Source organism: Numida meleagris, chromosome 20 (assembly GCF_002078875.1).
Source record: "Numida meleagris isolate 19003 breed g44 Domestic line chromosome 20, NumMel1.0, whole genome shotgun sequence".
Taxonomy (NCBI): Eukaryota; Metazoa; Chordata; class Aves; order Galliformes; family Numididae; genus Numida; species Numida meleagris.
This window is the reverse complement of record NC_034428.1, coordinates 270,211-286,024: the sequence shown is the minus strand read 5'-3', so window position 1 is coordinate 286,024 and position 15,814 is coordinate 270,211. Positions and strand designations below refer to the sequence as shown.

The window sequence follows — 15,814 nt, the reverse complement described above, 5'->3', positions numbered from 1 at the left end:
TTATTACTGGACATGTAAGTTGCTCAGGTTTGGCCTGCAAGATTGAAAGCTTCTGTCTTTGCTGATTTTGTTAGAGAAAGGGTAAATAATAAACATCATGAGAGCACTTGAGCCTCACCATGCTAAAAATCGTGTTCTGGAGAAAACACGGACAAACAATTGACCGGTTATCACAGACGTGTCTCCTAGAACAAGAAAGCTCTTAATTGTGGAGAAATAATTTGCTGATCAAAAGTGATCGGCTTGACCTGAGTGCTCTTCCTGCAGTCTGTTTCTTTAGCAGGGAGGAAAACCTGAGGTGAAAGCTGTCAGGAGCTGTACTTCAGCAGCACCGGGGAGAAGCTGAATTTGCTGCTTCTCCGTCAAGAGCTGGACGTGCTCCCTGAGCTTGGACACTGGAAATAACTTTTTAGTACTTGCAATACTTTTTTCAGTTGTTCTTCATTATTGTTTTATTTAGGTTTGTTTGCAGTTCTGAAGTAGGCTTGAATTGTTGTTTTTCTTCAAGTCTTCTTAAGCTCTACACCTTTTCCTGCCTCTGAAATAAATCTTTGATAGTTATTCGTTTAGATAAATATGAAGCCTTTTCCTGCAGGATTTTCTTGACTGATGAGGTGGCAGGAAAGGAGTAATTTCCAGCCAGACACTGACTTGCTGCGTTGTGTAAGAGGAAGATGAATGTTCAGGTGGCTTTAAATACCTGTGCGGTGCATCCAGTTACTCTGCATTCATAAGGACATTTTTCTTTGTTACAGCTGGCTTCATCTATCTTATGACTTATCTGATGCGAACAAGTTATATCGAGCCTGTAGGCTGTGTTTAAGTAAAACAGTTAGAGATTTATGAGGTATATGCTACATTGATCTCAGTAATATGTATCACTGAGGCAAAGTTTAATTCAAGCTTTCTGTGAACCTTGATTAGTTTGAGGTTTATGCAAAGTACATGGTGAACTAAGTAGGACTTCACAGCTCAAACTATTGGTGTGTATCATGAGGACTGATATTGCCTGGAGACAATTCGTGAGTCTTTAGCTCTATGCATTGCAGATGCTACCAGGATGTGCCTGGGGCTGAGATAAAGCATGCTAGGCTTGGAAAACAAAGGAATCTTAGAATGTCTCAAGTTGGAAGGGACCCACAGGGATCAAGTACAACCCCTGGCTCCTCACGGGACCGCCCAAAATTCAAACCCTATGTCTGAGAGCATTGTCCATAACACTTCTTGGACTCCAGGAGTCTTGGTGCTGTGGCACCTTCCCTGGGGAGCCCATTTCATGCCCACCGCTCTGATCAGAAGGGACCCAGTTTATCATTCTTCACAGTGCGTGTCTATAATGGGCTTGTTTAAGCTTTTCAGTAGTTCTTCCTCACTAACCTTGGGTATTGGAATTCTGTTAAGTCATCTCATTCTTGTCCTTCTCCACTGACAGTTTGCAGTCTGAGTTGGAAGTCCTGTCATAGTCAGCACTACTGTTTACCTTCCATGCTGTACTTGATAATGATCAGCTACAATCAGTAAAGCTTTTGTTATGCGCTGGTAATTCTGTTGTCCTAAGCAGCTGGGGCTAGTCAAGATGCTGCTGAGAAACAGATTTGGTAGGACTTTATTTGTGAGTGGTATCTCCAGAGGTAGTAGGAATAGATGCTTGATCCAGACATGCTCTTATTCTTTTTGGGGTGCCTTGGGAACAGCAGGAGGGGACTGGGCTCCAGTTGTGCTGCCATCCTTCAGTGGGTCGGTGTTATCAGAGCCCTTCCTTCCTGGCACTTCCAATTGCATCGAGGGATCATATAGCAAAGGAGAAAGCCCTTTTGCTTCTGAACTTATACATAGTTGAGGCCACTTCTTGAGGGAAAAAGGGAAGTGTCATGGGACCCCATGAGAGTCATGCTCTCTCCATGCTTGGGCAGGAGAACTGCCCAAGTTCTCATCGTGTTTCATATTTGTCATTTTGTACCGTTACTTTCATCCTGTTGTGCTGAACTCTAAGAAAATACTACTCTGCTCACAGAATATTTGCAAAACATCAACAATTTATTAATTTCCAAGTAGTGTAGAGTCTAAAGTTAGGAGCTATCTTCAAATTTCTTAATTCTGATTTCAAATCAAGCAAATTTTATGTACATGGTTTCAGATATATATATAAATTATGCAGCCGAAGTCAGGGAGAGTTTGTTCTGTTTACACACAGTATTTCCAGAAGCATTCAGAAAGGTTGCCACGTTTCTTGTACTGCTTCCTGTCCTTCGTCAACAAGCGGCCCAGCAGAGCAATTCGAGGGTGATTTTCGTAGAGAGTCTGAAGTCAAACAGAGTCAGACAGGTTAATGGTGGCTGGTAAATGTCCCCACTGAGAAAGTGCGCTCCTCACTACCCCCAGCTGGAGCACCTGAGGTTTAGATGATGTACAAAAAAACACTCCACATCTTCAGTCTTTATATTTAACCCATCAAGCAATCAAACAGAAATAAATGGTGTTCTCAGTTTACCTAACGGCTGATAACAATTCTGATAGTATTGCATAGCCCGTGCTGCAGTGGGGGGAAGAACAATGTGCAGCTTATGCTGGTTGGTATACGGGGTAGGCCTGCTGAAATTGGAAACTGACCTTTATTTGGAAAGTTGGTTTACTTGGGAGAGGGGGAACACATTGGATTTGTTTGTTTCAATGAAATGCTCTGGATTATTTTCCTGAATTTGTTTTAATTGTTCTTTCCTTTTTCTCCCCTGCAAACCTAACTGCTAGGTAATTCCAGCTTCAGGAATATTGTGGCACATGTTAGCCTCCTATGTTAAGTCTGTGGATCTTAAATGATGTCTTTGCAACAAGCCCATGTAGTTTAAAATATGAGGTCTTAATTTGGCAAATGGTTGTTTACTTACCTCTTTGGCATTTTTCCTTGGATTGTAGCTGCTGGAGGTAAGACCTGGTAGAGAGGAGGAAAAATGTTTTGTTGTTTAGAAATAGGGGACCTACGTATGTCATTCCAGTCTGCAGTGACTGGCAGACATACAAACTATTGGCATTCTGACATAAATTCCTTTGGTAAAACCTCACCTGCTTTATTGTCTTCAGCCAGTGTGCCCAAGAGCTCCTGCAGAAACTGAGGCAGGGAGGTACTTTCTGAGCTGCCCAGCTGCTCCAGATTTAGTCTTGAATCTTCATCAGCTGCAAATGGAAGATGAGAGATGGTCACATAGTGAAGGTCTTATACCTTGAATCCCTGTCATTCCATGTCAGATTATTTGAGATTAGGTAAGTTAGCTCCATCTGTTGAAAATGACTTTAAAATCATAAATCACCTATCCTCATTTAATGAATGTTAGAGGGAATAAGTCATGTTTGTGTGGGTTTTTTTGGTTGGTTTATTTTTAATTAATTTCTTTATCAGCTAGTTCCTATGCTGGAGCTTTTCTATGGCTGAAGACAAATTTTCCTGTTCAAGGCTTATTAACCTACTCTATTTGCCAACTGTTAAATGCAATAAAATGGGGGAAAGGACAGGAATAAATGTTGGAAATCTTAAAGGAGATTTTGGCAGCTGCACTTTCTAGTATGTTTCTCTCATCTCTCTCAAAGCGTGTACCAATACAGATATTACCATTTCTGAAATAACAGGTCATTGATAGCTGATGGAATTATTTGGATGTGAATAGAGAATCTGTAACTAACCTGTTACCCCAAGGTAGGTTGCAAACAGGAGCCCTTAGTGGTTTTATACTTGAGGTAACAGTAAGCGACTTCTCTGCTAATAAACAGCAGCCATTCAAAATAATGGACATTGAGAGAGGGGTATTGCAAAACTCTAATCATGTAGTTAAGTTGCCTTTCTGGATTACACTGTAGAGTTTTAGTTGCTTTTACCTGTACAAATACATAAGACTATAGCTCCTTAGTAGGATTTATATACAAGAAAACAAACCACTGCAAATAATCGCCCAACACTACAACAGTTTGTTATGAGGATATTTGCAGACCTTTGACATCCAGGCTGTTAGTTTGCCAGGACAGTTAGAAAGCACAGTGGGGATTGTAGTGTAAGACTCTGGATATGAGTGCTGTACATTCCCTGTTCTATGCAGAGAGAAGTTTGTATCCTTATCTCCATATTATTTCTTAATTCAGAGCAGTATTAGCAGGTAATGTTGCTTTGAGATTTAAAACAAACAATCTCTAATACAGAGTTCTACTTCTGTCTTACCCAGCTTAGTGACTCTTTGTATTCACAAGGAAGATTTAATTAGCCTAATGGATCTCTTCGAACAAATGCGCTGGATAGATAGATACCCATAAGCCAACAATGGCTGTTTCACCTGCAGAGCAATTATGTAACAGGTGCTTTTTTGTAGTTAGCTTTGTGAAAGAGTTCCATTTTTGATTTGCCTGTTCTTTCAGAGCTCATTTCAGGAACACTTCCAGTACAGGTCAAGTCTGACGATGATAACCCTGTAGATACCGCATGCAATTTAATGACACATCTTAGTCTGGCTTACAGCGTGACTTCAAACTTTGAGAACAGCTTTTTCAAACAAAGATTTATTCTTTCACTGTGTGGAGCGGAGTCTGCATTAGTGCAGGCAAATGGCACACTCGATACAGTGCTGTTTTTGTATTGTAAGTCAGGTTTGCCTGCACTTCATGCAAGTAGAAATGCATTAATCTTTGTAGTAGGCTTACTCCTTTTAAAATGCAACTTCATTTAAGCATAGCTCATTTTAAAGTGCGGCAAGTGCCATACAGCCAAGTTTCTGTAAATTACCTAATGCCTACTAATGCTGCTTCAGAGATGGATGCTGTATCTGCCAGCTCACACTCGTTCCCTGCAAGGCTCAAATATATTGCCCCTTAGATTTAAAAGCAGCTGGAAGAAATATGTAAAAGCACCCAACCTCCCCGTTTTACAAAACTGTTGCCCACCGATGATATTACTTGTGTGGCCAGCATCCTGAAGTCATTCCTGCTTTTTCTCTGGCTGATATCACAGATAAAGGTCCCCTCTGAAAGCATACCTGCTTCTACTCTGGTTTTCAAGTTCCATTTGCTCTTTTATGGCTGCTAAATCCAAAGGACTTACCTGAGAGTTGATAAGACATCTCGCTGGTGTTGATGACGGGGAGAGAAAAGAGAGGACACGAGAAGATGATGATAATGAGACAGCAGAATACCAGCTTATGCATTGTTGCTCTGTTGAGTATATTTTGTCTTGTCAATGCCTGTAATTTGGAACTCTAGACTGTTGCCTCTGCTCCCAGTTTCACTCATTATATAGCCACTCATGACCTCATAAATATGATCATATTCCCCCTCCCTCCCCCCCAGAAAAGAAATCCAATGGATTTATTGTCTATTGATTGTAAATGGAAACCACTTTGCATTGATGTAATTTTTCAAGGTAACACTTCATGGACAATAAATTTACTGTCTTATAGCTTGGTGTACAAAATGGATATTATATCAAACCAAGCACAGTAAAGTTTATAAATCTGGCATAAAGAAAAGTAACTTCCAGTTATAAATCATGAGTTAACAAAAGGGTCAGACGTTGGTTGAAATGACCAGGGCAATAAGATTTATGAGCCTTAGCAGTCTTGACGCAAAGCATCTGATATGAAATACGTTTGTTTTTTTTTTCCTCTTTTGTGAAATGGATGGATGTATTGTGTTTGGGGTTCTTGTGCCAGATGAAGCAAAAGAGAAGGGGCGTTAGAACGTCTTGTTAATTTACAAGGAGAATGATAGTGGTAGGGGCTTCTTTCTTTCTTGAAGCTTTTCACTTTGTTTGAGATGACCTTATCTAGTGTAGCCCTAGAAAATCATCTTGGCAGAGAAAGTAGAGCTTCTGTGTGGAAACTTAATTGATATGTATAAACTACCTTGGTTGATATTAAACTCAGGTCCCTCCCTAGACTGGGAGTCCTATCTCCATTCCACTTTATCTTCTGTTTCCTTCACTTGGAAGTAACTTCTTTATTCTGCACGTTCTAGCTAGCTGCTTTTCCAGTTTGTATTTTGCTTTTAATGTAAATGCAGTAGCTGCAACATGTAATATATAATCTCATCAGGTTAGTCTCTTTCCTTCCATCTGGCATATTTTGCCTTCTCTACTTAAAATTTCATTTTTTATATCGGGGAAGAGCTCACTGGACTGGTCCCTCATCTTCATTCTTTATGAAGCGTCCCATCTAACTGTCTAGCAACTTCAATATAAAAAGAAATTTTATGATAATTTTCCTAAAATGAAAGAAAAGAATTGTCTGCTCAGACTGGTAATAGAGGTTCAGTAATTTTCTTCCTTCCTTGCCTCTCTTATCAAACATTCATGCTTTCAAATCCTCTTCAAAATACTATGAAATCTAACTGCTGCTACTGTTGTTCTTTCCACTTTTTATTTGTGATAATTCTAAGCTGCACAAGGAATGAACTTATCTGCTTCCTCCTTTCTTTGTTTACATTTCCCGTTGAAGATTCATTTTTATATTGTAAATTATGTGGCTCCTAGAACCGTTTTAAAATCAGCATCACCATATAAGTTCAAATGCTCTACTTTGAGTACAAAGGCAGTGGGTGGAAGAGGTGGCAGAGGACCTTTAACTAGAAAGGACCACTAAACTTTTCTACTGTCCTTTGTGTACAGATAGGTACAATACTGACTCCATACACCTGTAGCATGTGTTCTGTAACTGTGAAACTTGTTTTGGTGGACTTTGCTGAAGTCGGTGAATATGGCAAAAGAATTCCCCTACAGAATTATCCTAATATGTTTTAATGCGCCTCTCTCCCTTTGCTTTCTTACGAGAGAAGTAGCTAGAGAGGAATTCTCTCCCCTCATCTGAGTCATGTAACTCCTTGTTCCAAAACTGCAGACAGTAATTAGGTTTGATTTGATGCGTGATCTCACAGTTGGTTCTGGATGCTCTGTACAAATGTTTCTCCTTCAGTGAACTATCAATGACAATGGCATTATCAATATTCACTCTGAGCATCCTCCAAGGAAAGCTAATGAAGCATTCTTCACAAGCAGCTTATGTCCTTTGTCTTCTCACAAGGAAGACTCAGCCTCTTAGAGCAATCATGAAGTGCGTCATGTAGAAGTTGGGCAACTTGCCCACAGCTTATTGCCTTTACTCAGATTTGAAGTTGTCACTTAAACATTCTTTCCTCTACTGAAATGTCAAAGGCATTTTCGTGAGGGGACAGGGCACACGTCATTATGCAAAGTGAAGAAACAGCTCATCCCAAATAAAGGTACAAAACCCCAAATTCATGGGTGAAGGAAGAAAATGTGAATTGTGTTTTGCAAAACTAAGAACTGATCTGCACAGAACTTTTACATTTTATCAAAGCACTGTTTTGAGCGAAATTTTTTTAAGTTCTTGTTTATTCTAATTGACTTTCTTTCACTTGCTTCGGTTTAATGTAACAGAGCAGCAGGAGTGGAAATGCATTACTGAACAGACTCAGAATAGTAAATACAAATCAACCTAGCATTAAAAAAGTTGTCTCAAATTATCAGAAGAAACAACTATTTTTGATTTAAAGTGGTGACTCCTGAACAATAAATTGCTTATAAAGTCAAGGGGGAAAAAATGGGGAAAAACCTGCCAACTGTCTGCCTTCTGAGTTAAGCAGTAAGACTGAAATCTGATCAGTAATGCAAAAGATTTTAAAAGATTTTTCACCTGTTTTAAGCTGCTTTTATGCTAAGTAAGCACAAGCTACATTATACTGATCAAGTACTGTGGCAACTGGTGAAAGGAGGAACTATAGAGGAGACATCTTGTGATTTAACTGTAATGTATGTGTGAAGAACTTCTGGGATATATAACTCTTGGTGTAATTTTCTGGCTTGCATTTAGTTGGTATGAAGACAGGCATGCAGTAGGATGTTTTTATATTGAAACTTTAATAGTAGATGAGCTTATAAAATCATAGAGTGGCTTGGGTTGGAAGGGACCTTAAAGCACACCTAGTTCCAACCCCTGCCATGGGCTAGTTGCCACCCACCGGGTCGGGCTGCCCAGGACCCCGTGCAGCCTGGCCTTGGGCACCTCCAGAGATGGGGCATCTGTCAAGCTTATCAAATAAACTATACTTACAGAAATTGTATATATGTATAATGATTCTATAAACAACATGTAAAACTAAGTTAATCATGTACTAGAATTTTTAATCTAACATTTTGTTTCAGTTAATCCATCAGAATACCTGCGCACATACGTGTGTTGGCTGGTATGAGAGGAAAACTACTTGTTGTGTTACTCACTTTTTCTGCTAGGGTCTAGCATATTATTTAGCGGTTTTTTGTTTGCTGCTTGCTGTCATTGCTGGGTTTTAGCAGATTTTTGTCCTCATAACCACTTAAGAATTTCTGTTTCTCATTGTGGTAATTATTCAGCTTTGTTACATGATTATTAAATGGCAACAAAAAAAGCCATACCTTGGCCACGCTTCCTTTTTTGAAGATGCTCCTTTTGTGCACTGTGTGCAAACTGTGATGTAGCACATGCAGCATCAACATGCATGTTCGATCAACTGTATGGTGTGCTTGGTATGCGCAGTAGTACTTGTATCTTCTGAAATTCTCTCCAAGTTTTTTAAGATCTCAGAGGTTCTGACCTGGATGTTTTCTTGTTCTGTGATGGGCTGAAGGGTTTGCGGAAGTGAGTATGTGTACATACCTGCATGCCTTTGCACTAAATGAAGATGGGAGGCCTCTGGACCTTTCTGAAGATAGTGTCTTTATCAGTGGAATTGTCCAGTGGTCTAAAAACTTAGTCTGGTACAAGATCACAGCTGCTAAAACATTGCTTCTTTGTTAGTATAGCTTCCCCCACTTTAGGAAAAAAATAACCCTTTTCTTCTTACTTTTTTCCTCCCCTGCTGGGCTGGCACACTATAGTCTGGGTATATTATCTAAGTCAGGCTTGACAAACTGGTCCTTAACTCCCTTGTCCTCTTAGTACTACAGAATTAGCACATGAAAGCTTCGCACTGTTTGACATGAAGGAAAGTAAGTCTGGCATGACTGGAGCTTGGAAATATAGCACATCAGTATCTTGTGGGAATTGAATTCTGGATAATGTGGCCACAAACGGGGGAACAGAGACCAGATCTTGAAATAAGGTTTGTTCCACAAAAGATGTAATGGAACTGACTATGCAATTACAGTTTATTTTTAAAACTGATGAGAACAGACAGTATAAGGAACCGTTCTACAGAATGGAACTCTCTCAACCCTTCTCCATATCTGCTCAGCACTCTGCGCAGAATGTAGGACAAAGCAGGCTTGCTGAAAGGCTGCAAGTCAGTGACTGCCCGTACTTATACTCCTTTTTCAGACCAGATTAGACCAAGCTGGAGGGCTGGGCTTATTTTCTTTCGAGATGTATGTTTGCTTCTGAAGCACTGCTGCAACTGCGACGCGTTAATGTATCCGGATTGGGCTTCCTTGAGAAGTACGTTGGGATGTGTTGTGATAACAACTGAATTTTTGGAGGCTTTCCAGTAACACAGTGTAGTTCAAGTCAGTTCTGATCCTGGGTACTGTACACCAATACTTTCTTGGTGTTAGAATTGTGAGGGGAGAGAACTGTTGAGACTGAACTGGGATATGTGAGTACATTTACCTGTTTGGTTTTCTAAACTGAGTAAATAAGCTTTTGGGTTTGTCCCTTACTGGATATAAAGGCAGTGATCATGAAATTGCTGCCCCAGGAGATGGCGCTGAGAAACCTTCTGAGCATACTTAGAGTAGCCCCCAGGGTTGAGTCTACTTTTAACAGTCAGTGGAGTGTAGAATTGACTTTTAGAAGTGTAAGATCACTTTTTTGGGGGAAAGTAACAGGGGAGTGATGGGTTGTGTTCTTTTTTTTTTTGGGGGGGGGGGGGGTTGAGGTGAGGTGGGAATGAAATAAGGTTAGAGGTCTTTTCTGTAGGAACTGTCTATAAAACATATTCCTTAGAATTCTTTTCTTGAGTAGCTCCACTGAAAGGAGTTAGCACCACACAGTTGGTATTGAACCTGCACTGGAAGCTCGCCCTACTAAACAAGCACAATTACATAGACTAAAGTCAGACAGTTTGGGACAGTGTCTTCACTCCTAAGTGGTTCCTGCATGATATTTTATGACCTTCTCTACTTTCCTGTTAACTTTGATCATTTTTCCTTCACGTGAACGCCTTTAGTATTGACACTTCTAGAAGCAGCCTGTTGAGAAGGTTGGGAAAGCCTTCCTTGTGGAAAGCCATCCTTTATTATGTGTTTTAACTCTCTGAAACTAAAGACAAATGCTCTCATGCAGGATTTTGACCTTCACAGGGCTTATATGTAGCAGTCCCTTTGCTAATCCTTTCTTATGCCTTGTTCTGTAGTTTGCTTTCTTTCTCCCTTTCTGTGTGTGCTTGTTACGTTCCTGGCATTGTTTCTCTATCTGCAGCACTCAGACTTCTTCATCTGTTTGCTGTAGGGGAAGTGCAGCAGGTGGAAATAAAGGAGGAGCTTTTAAATGGAGGATTCAGGAAGGTGTTTTCAGAGTTCAGTCCTTGTTCAGCTTTCTGCACAGGACCATGGACAGGGAATGGAGGTGACAGGCTTGGTGCGGAGCTGCCTCGTGCTGCTGGAGGCTCCATGTAACTTCAATTTCTGCTGTACAAACTATGAAATATACTAGCAGCCAGTGGTAGGACCCAAGAGAACGGCATGGAGCTGTGTCAGTGGAGGGTCAGGTAGGGTGTTAGGAAAAGAGTCTTCACTGAGAAGCTGGTTGGGTCCTGGAACAGGCTTCCTAGGGCAGTGGGCACCGGCCCTAGCTGCTGGGATTCAAAAAGCACTTGGGCACCCCTCTCAAACAGAGGGTTTTAATTTTGGATGGTCCTGTGCGGAGCCAGGAGCTGGACTCGGTGATCCTTGTGAGTCCCTTCCAGCTCAGGATTTTTCTGTGATTCTGTGGTTCTTCTTTGTCTTTCCCCTTGTAGATTGCTGAGAACATAATGTCCTCAACAAATATAGCTTTGGAGTTCAGCATCATTTTCCACCCTTGAGCATGCACGCACATCCACTGCTTTCCTTCCTTGCAGCTCAGGTCTCTAGAGATCCTAACCTTCCTGTCAGCCTTGGTCTTGCCCCTGGAGGTCTGTGTCCTTGTGTTGTCCAATAGTATCTGAAGGGATGAATTTAGCAGTTGAAAATAGCTGCTAAACTAAATATCCAAAAATACTGCTATATGTGTTACCAGAGTTATTAGCTTGGGTGATTCAAATCAGCTATAATCCTTTGTAACTGAAAATAAAGCGTATTATGTTATTTTTTTCTGAAGGTATTTGAATGACTCGTAGGAACCAAATTCTTTTTTCTGTGTATTTTATATTAATATTTTTTGGAAAACTACTTTAATGTAGACAGGCAATGAAACTCACTGCAGAGCTGAAGATCATGAAGTAATAGCCCTGTTATCCTAGGCACGATATAATACAAGTTACAGGTTGATATATACTGATATTTCGTGGTTCTTATAAATATGCTGCTGTCCACCACTATATTGTTTCAGGTCAACTTCTACATACTTTTAACAATTACTTTTTAATCAAAATATAAAAATGAAATCTTTTTGTCTAAATCTGCCAGAGCAAAAAAAGCACTGGATGAATGCTTTGAGCATGGCATGAGGATGCGTCTGTGTGTTCGGGAAGATATCAGAGACCAACGCTTGCTTGGTTAGTTTTAGGCATTATCTCGGAGAGAAGAAATCAACTTTTTGTGTATGATATGTGTGTCTAAATTAGTTTTTACAACTAATGATGGGGTCAGTCATGCTTAAGTCTTTTGTCAGAGATGATTTCTTTTTTTCTTAGAGTATATTTTTATCTTTGTGGAAGTATATTTGTTATGTAGAATATATGTGTATTCATAGTTTTAAGACTAGATACTGTGTTTTTCTCTTTAAAACAATTGTGCGGTCTTCCAGAGGTTTAATTTAGATTGTAGGAAGACCCAAGTGCAGGGTCCTGCACCTGGGCTGGGGCAGTCCCAAGCACAGATACAGGTTGGGCAGAGAATGGCTTGAGAGCAGCCCTGGAGAGAACAATTTGGGGGGTGTCGATTGATGAAAGATGCAGTATGAGCTGGCAGTGTGTGCTTGCAGCCCAGAAGGCCAACGGTATCCTGGGCTGCATCAAGAGAAGTGTGGCCAGCAGGGTGAGGGAGGTGATTTTTCCCCTTTGCTCTTATGAGACCCCCACCTGGAGCACTGCGTCTAGTTCTGGAGTCCCCAGCACAAGAAGGACATGGAGTTGTTGGAGCGAGTCCAGAGAAAGGCCATGAAGATGATCAGAGGGCTGGAGCACCTCCCCTATGAGGAGAGAGCTGGGGCTCTTCAGTCTGGAGAAGAGAAGGCTCTGAGGGGGCCTTACAGCGGCCTTCCAGTACCCGAAGGGGCCTACAGGAAAGGTAGGAAGGGACTTTTTATAAGGGCAGGTAGCAACAGGATGAGGGAGAATGGTTTTAAACTGCAAAGGGGTAGATTTAGGCTAGATATTAGGAAGACATTCTTTACTGTGAGGGTGGCAAGACACTGTCACAGGTTGCCCAGTGAGGTTGTGGATGCCCCCTCCCTGGAAGCATTTAAGGCCAGGCTGGGCAGGGCTGTGAGCAACCTGGCCTAGAGGGAGGTGTCCCTGCCTGTAGCAGGGGGTTGGAACTAGATGGTTGTTTTAGAAGGGACCTTTATGAACCATTCTGTGACTTCCTAAGATTTTGCTGTCTTTGAAGATGGTGCACTGGTCCATTATCGAAGTTGTATGAGGGTAGGGGCTGGAATCTACTGTGGGGATAGAACAAAAGCAATTTCATCAGAGGTATCCTGCTTTTCTTTATTTTTCTTCTCAGATTTTCTTATTTGTTGCACACAAAATGGTGTCTTTAGTAGAGGCTTAGGATCACTGATCAAACTTTTATTTGTGCAATACTGTAGCTTTTATCTCTCCTTCAACTGATACTGGAAGACAAATTTCAGGCAGTATAAGATAGCGCTCGGACAGGACCTACTGACTGATTAAGGAGGTCTCCTAATTGTTGGCGTTTTTCTGTCCTACTTAGCGTAGGCAGTAAATGAATGTCTCATATAAACTGCCTTTTTTTTTTTACTTTTCTTTCCAATTGCATAATCCCTTTAATCCTTAATTTTTTTGTTAATTAAATGGAATCTCTGCAGACTCAGTGATTCACATCTCAGGACAAATACTTGTATTTAACAAGGGAAAGTTGGCATAGGTCTTACTGAGCAACTTGAGGTTTAAAGCAGTTCTTTCAAGGTTATTGTGCAAATGAATGCCCATTCCTTGGCAGTCAGCCACATAGGAGCTTCTCTTTGCTGTTTGAGAGATGGATTCCAGTTTTTCAAATACTTTCTGATACAAGTGTTAACTGCTATGTAGGGCAGTATAATTCATGCTGCTAGAGCACTGTGCCCCTTACCTGTTCGTTGATTCTGAGGCATATTTAATGTGTTGCTTGTTCCAGCCTCATCCACATGAGCAGAAGTATGGTCGTAGCCTGTGCTGTTGGTGAGTGCAGAAGGTTCCTGAGGTGTAATGACAGGAGGTTACCTTCATGTCTGTAAGCTTCTCGAGTTGAGTGCCCACTCAGATTTCTAAATCGTTGAACTCTCCAGTTAAGGAAGAGATTGGCTTCCTTTCTTCTTATTAAAACTGAAATCTGTGTTTTGAGTGAACCATCAGGCATTTTCTGTGGTTACAACTGTACTGGTATAAGATCATGTATTTATTGAGGTGCATGGTGACATAGAGTCATTATTACGGCTGGCTATAACAATGCCAATGTGAATCATAATAAATAAATCAGTCTTTGGCTTTCTGATGCAATTTTAGCTTGATGAGACAACTGTGGTGCTGAACTGCAATGCTGCAACTCTTTTGGAGTAAATAGTTTTTTCCCATCATTCATTTCATGTACCTTTTCACTCTCTTCCATTCTAGTTTGAGAAAAACATTGTACCTTTGATGTCTAAACCAAAACTTAATTAAGCACTGATGTATCATTTATTTAGAATTCTGTTCTACTCTTTCAAAGTTGTTTTAAAATGTTTACAAAATCTCTATACTGAGTAAAAGTAGTGCAGTACTTTTTTTGTCTGCTTACAGGCCCGTGTAGCATTCTCTTTCAGATTAAATAGTTCATAGTTCTAAATAGAATCAAAATTTCAGTGCTGTAAATTCTAGAAGGAATTTAAGATAAACGTTGTAGATAAATGCACTGTCTCTCACCTCTCTGTCCACCTTCTTTTTCTGTAATAGCTTTGTTCTAAGCCTGCTGAAATGCTTGTGTGCAGGAGAAAAGCAAGTGAACATAACCTGAGGTTTGGATTCAGGCTGACTTAAGTGGGTGACTTGAGATTTCATTACAGATTTGAAAGGGCTTGTTTCAGTTTAGATTATGTAAACCGAGAGTAGCTTTAACATGCTGAAGTTACACTAAACTAAATAATCCTTATATTGATGTAGGTGTGTTTGTGGGGTTTTGCACTTGGTTCATCACATAATAACTAATTTATTTGCTTAATGCCAACAGGAGATAGTTGCACTGGTTTCAGTGGATTTTGAGTTGGTATTCCTTTCCACCAGAATAAAATCCTTTTCTGCAGTACTACTGCAGTTAAATCTGCTGCTTTAACTGGCAGGCATCCAGGAGCTAGAAGGTGAATGGAAACATAGTAGGTGATATCATAACTAACTCTTGCCAGGTTGAGGTTAGAAGGAATTTCCATGTTATTTGTCGACTGTGTTAGAAGCTCTTGTTTACAGTGAGGGCAGTGACGGTATCCAGCAGCCCTGTCCATGCCAGTTCCAGGGATAGGAGGATGCTGCAGTGTCTGTGATAGACAGCTAACAAAAGTGAAAATCCATACCAATATCCTGTGGGACAGAGCACGTCCTGTGACAAGTTCTGCAGAAGGCAGCGTATCAGGGAAGCTTTTGAGAGAGAAAATATGAGGTAATGCTTATTAACAGGACTTTGTGTATTTTTTTAATAGTGAAACTTACCTCTGCTTTTTATGATCTGCTTAAAATGCAAGGGGTGGGGTACAAGTTAATTGTTTAATATTTCTATGTGTTACACAGTCACATGTCAATGGTCAGAGTGGACCATTTCTTATGGAGAATTCTACACAAATTAGTCACAGAATCATAGAAAATCATAGTCAAAGATGACTGCGCACTACAGCTTTATTTCAGGAAAATAGTGAACAACTTTATTTGGGGAATGCACTATACAAGAGAGCATCCTGTACTGTATTCCTCAAATGGCATTGATTCTGTTTGGAAATGCCTCGAGCATGACACCATGTGAGACATAAAGGGATGTTTCTGTAAAACCCACGCATTTTGTGGGAGATTCTATGCTATGTCTCTACTCACTGAACAGTATAGATGTGCAATTGAAGGACAGCAAACTGAAGTGGAAGGAGGTGTGCACCTCATGGTGAGCAAGAGATGCTTGATGCCAGGGCAAAGCATAAGACCTGATAAAAGACTGAAAAAAGCAACTCACAATATGCTTTTTAAAGTGATATTGTGTTTATGTGGTTAAGAAGTCCTGTTACAATTCAGAGTTTCTCTGCAGATGTATCAGGCATAGAAACACGCAGGCCTGCCTTGGTGTTGTTTACCTGTTGAATAGAGGTGGTGAGGGACAGGAAACCTTGTGCTTTCCCTAGCCACGCAGCTCTTGCGGGGAATTATGAAGTCATGATATCTGACGACCAGGGTTTTAAGCAGTAATGCCAGAAACTGTGCC

At 40.6% G+C, this 15,814-nt stretch overlaps 1 protein-coding gene across 1 annotated transcript; it reads right to left on the bottom strand.

Annotated features, from left to right (window-relative positions):
* Positions 1,393 to 9,858, bottom strand: UTS2 (urotensin 2). The gene is made up of 4 exons (XM_021417406.1): positions 5,078 to 9,858; positions 3,061 to 3,171; positions 2,886 to 2,929; positions 1,393 to 2,301 (listed from the first exon to the last, which is right to left on the bottom strand). The coding sequence occupies exons 1-4, from the start codon at positions 5,178 to 5,180 to the stop codon at positions 2,185 to 2,187; spliced, it is 375 nt and encodes a 124-aa protein (XP_021273081.1). The 5' UTR covers positions 5,181 to 9,858; the 3' UTR covers positions 1,393 to 2,184.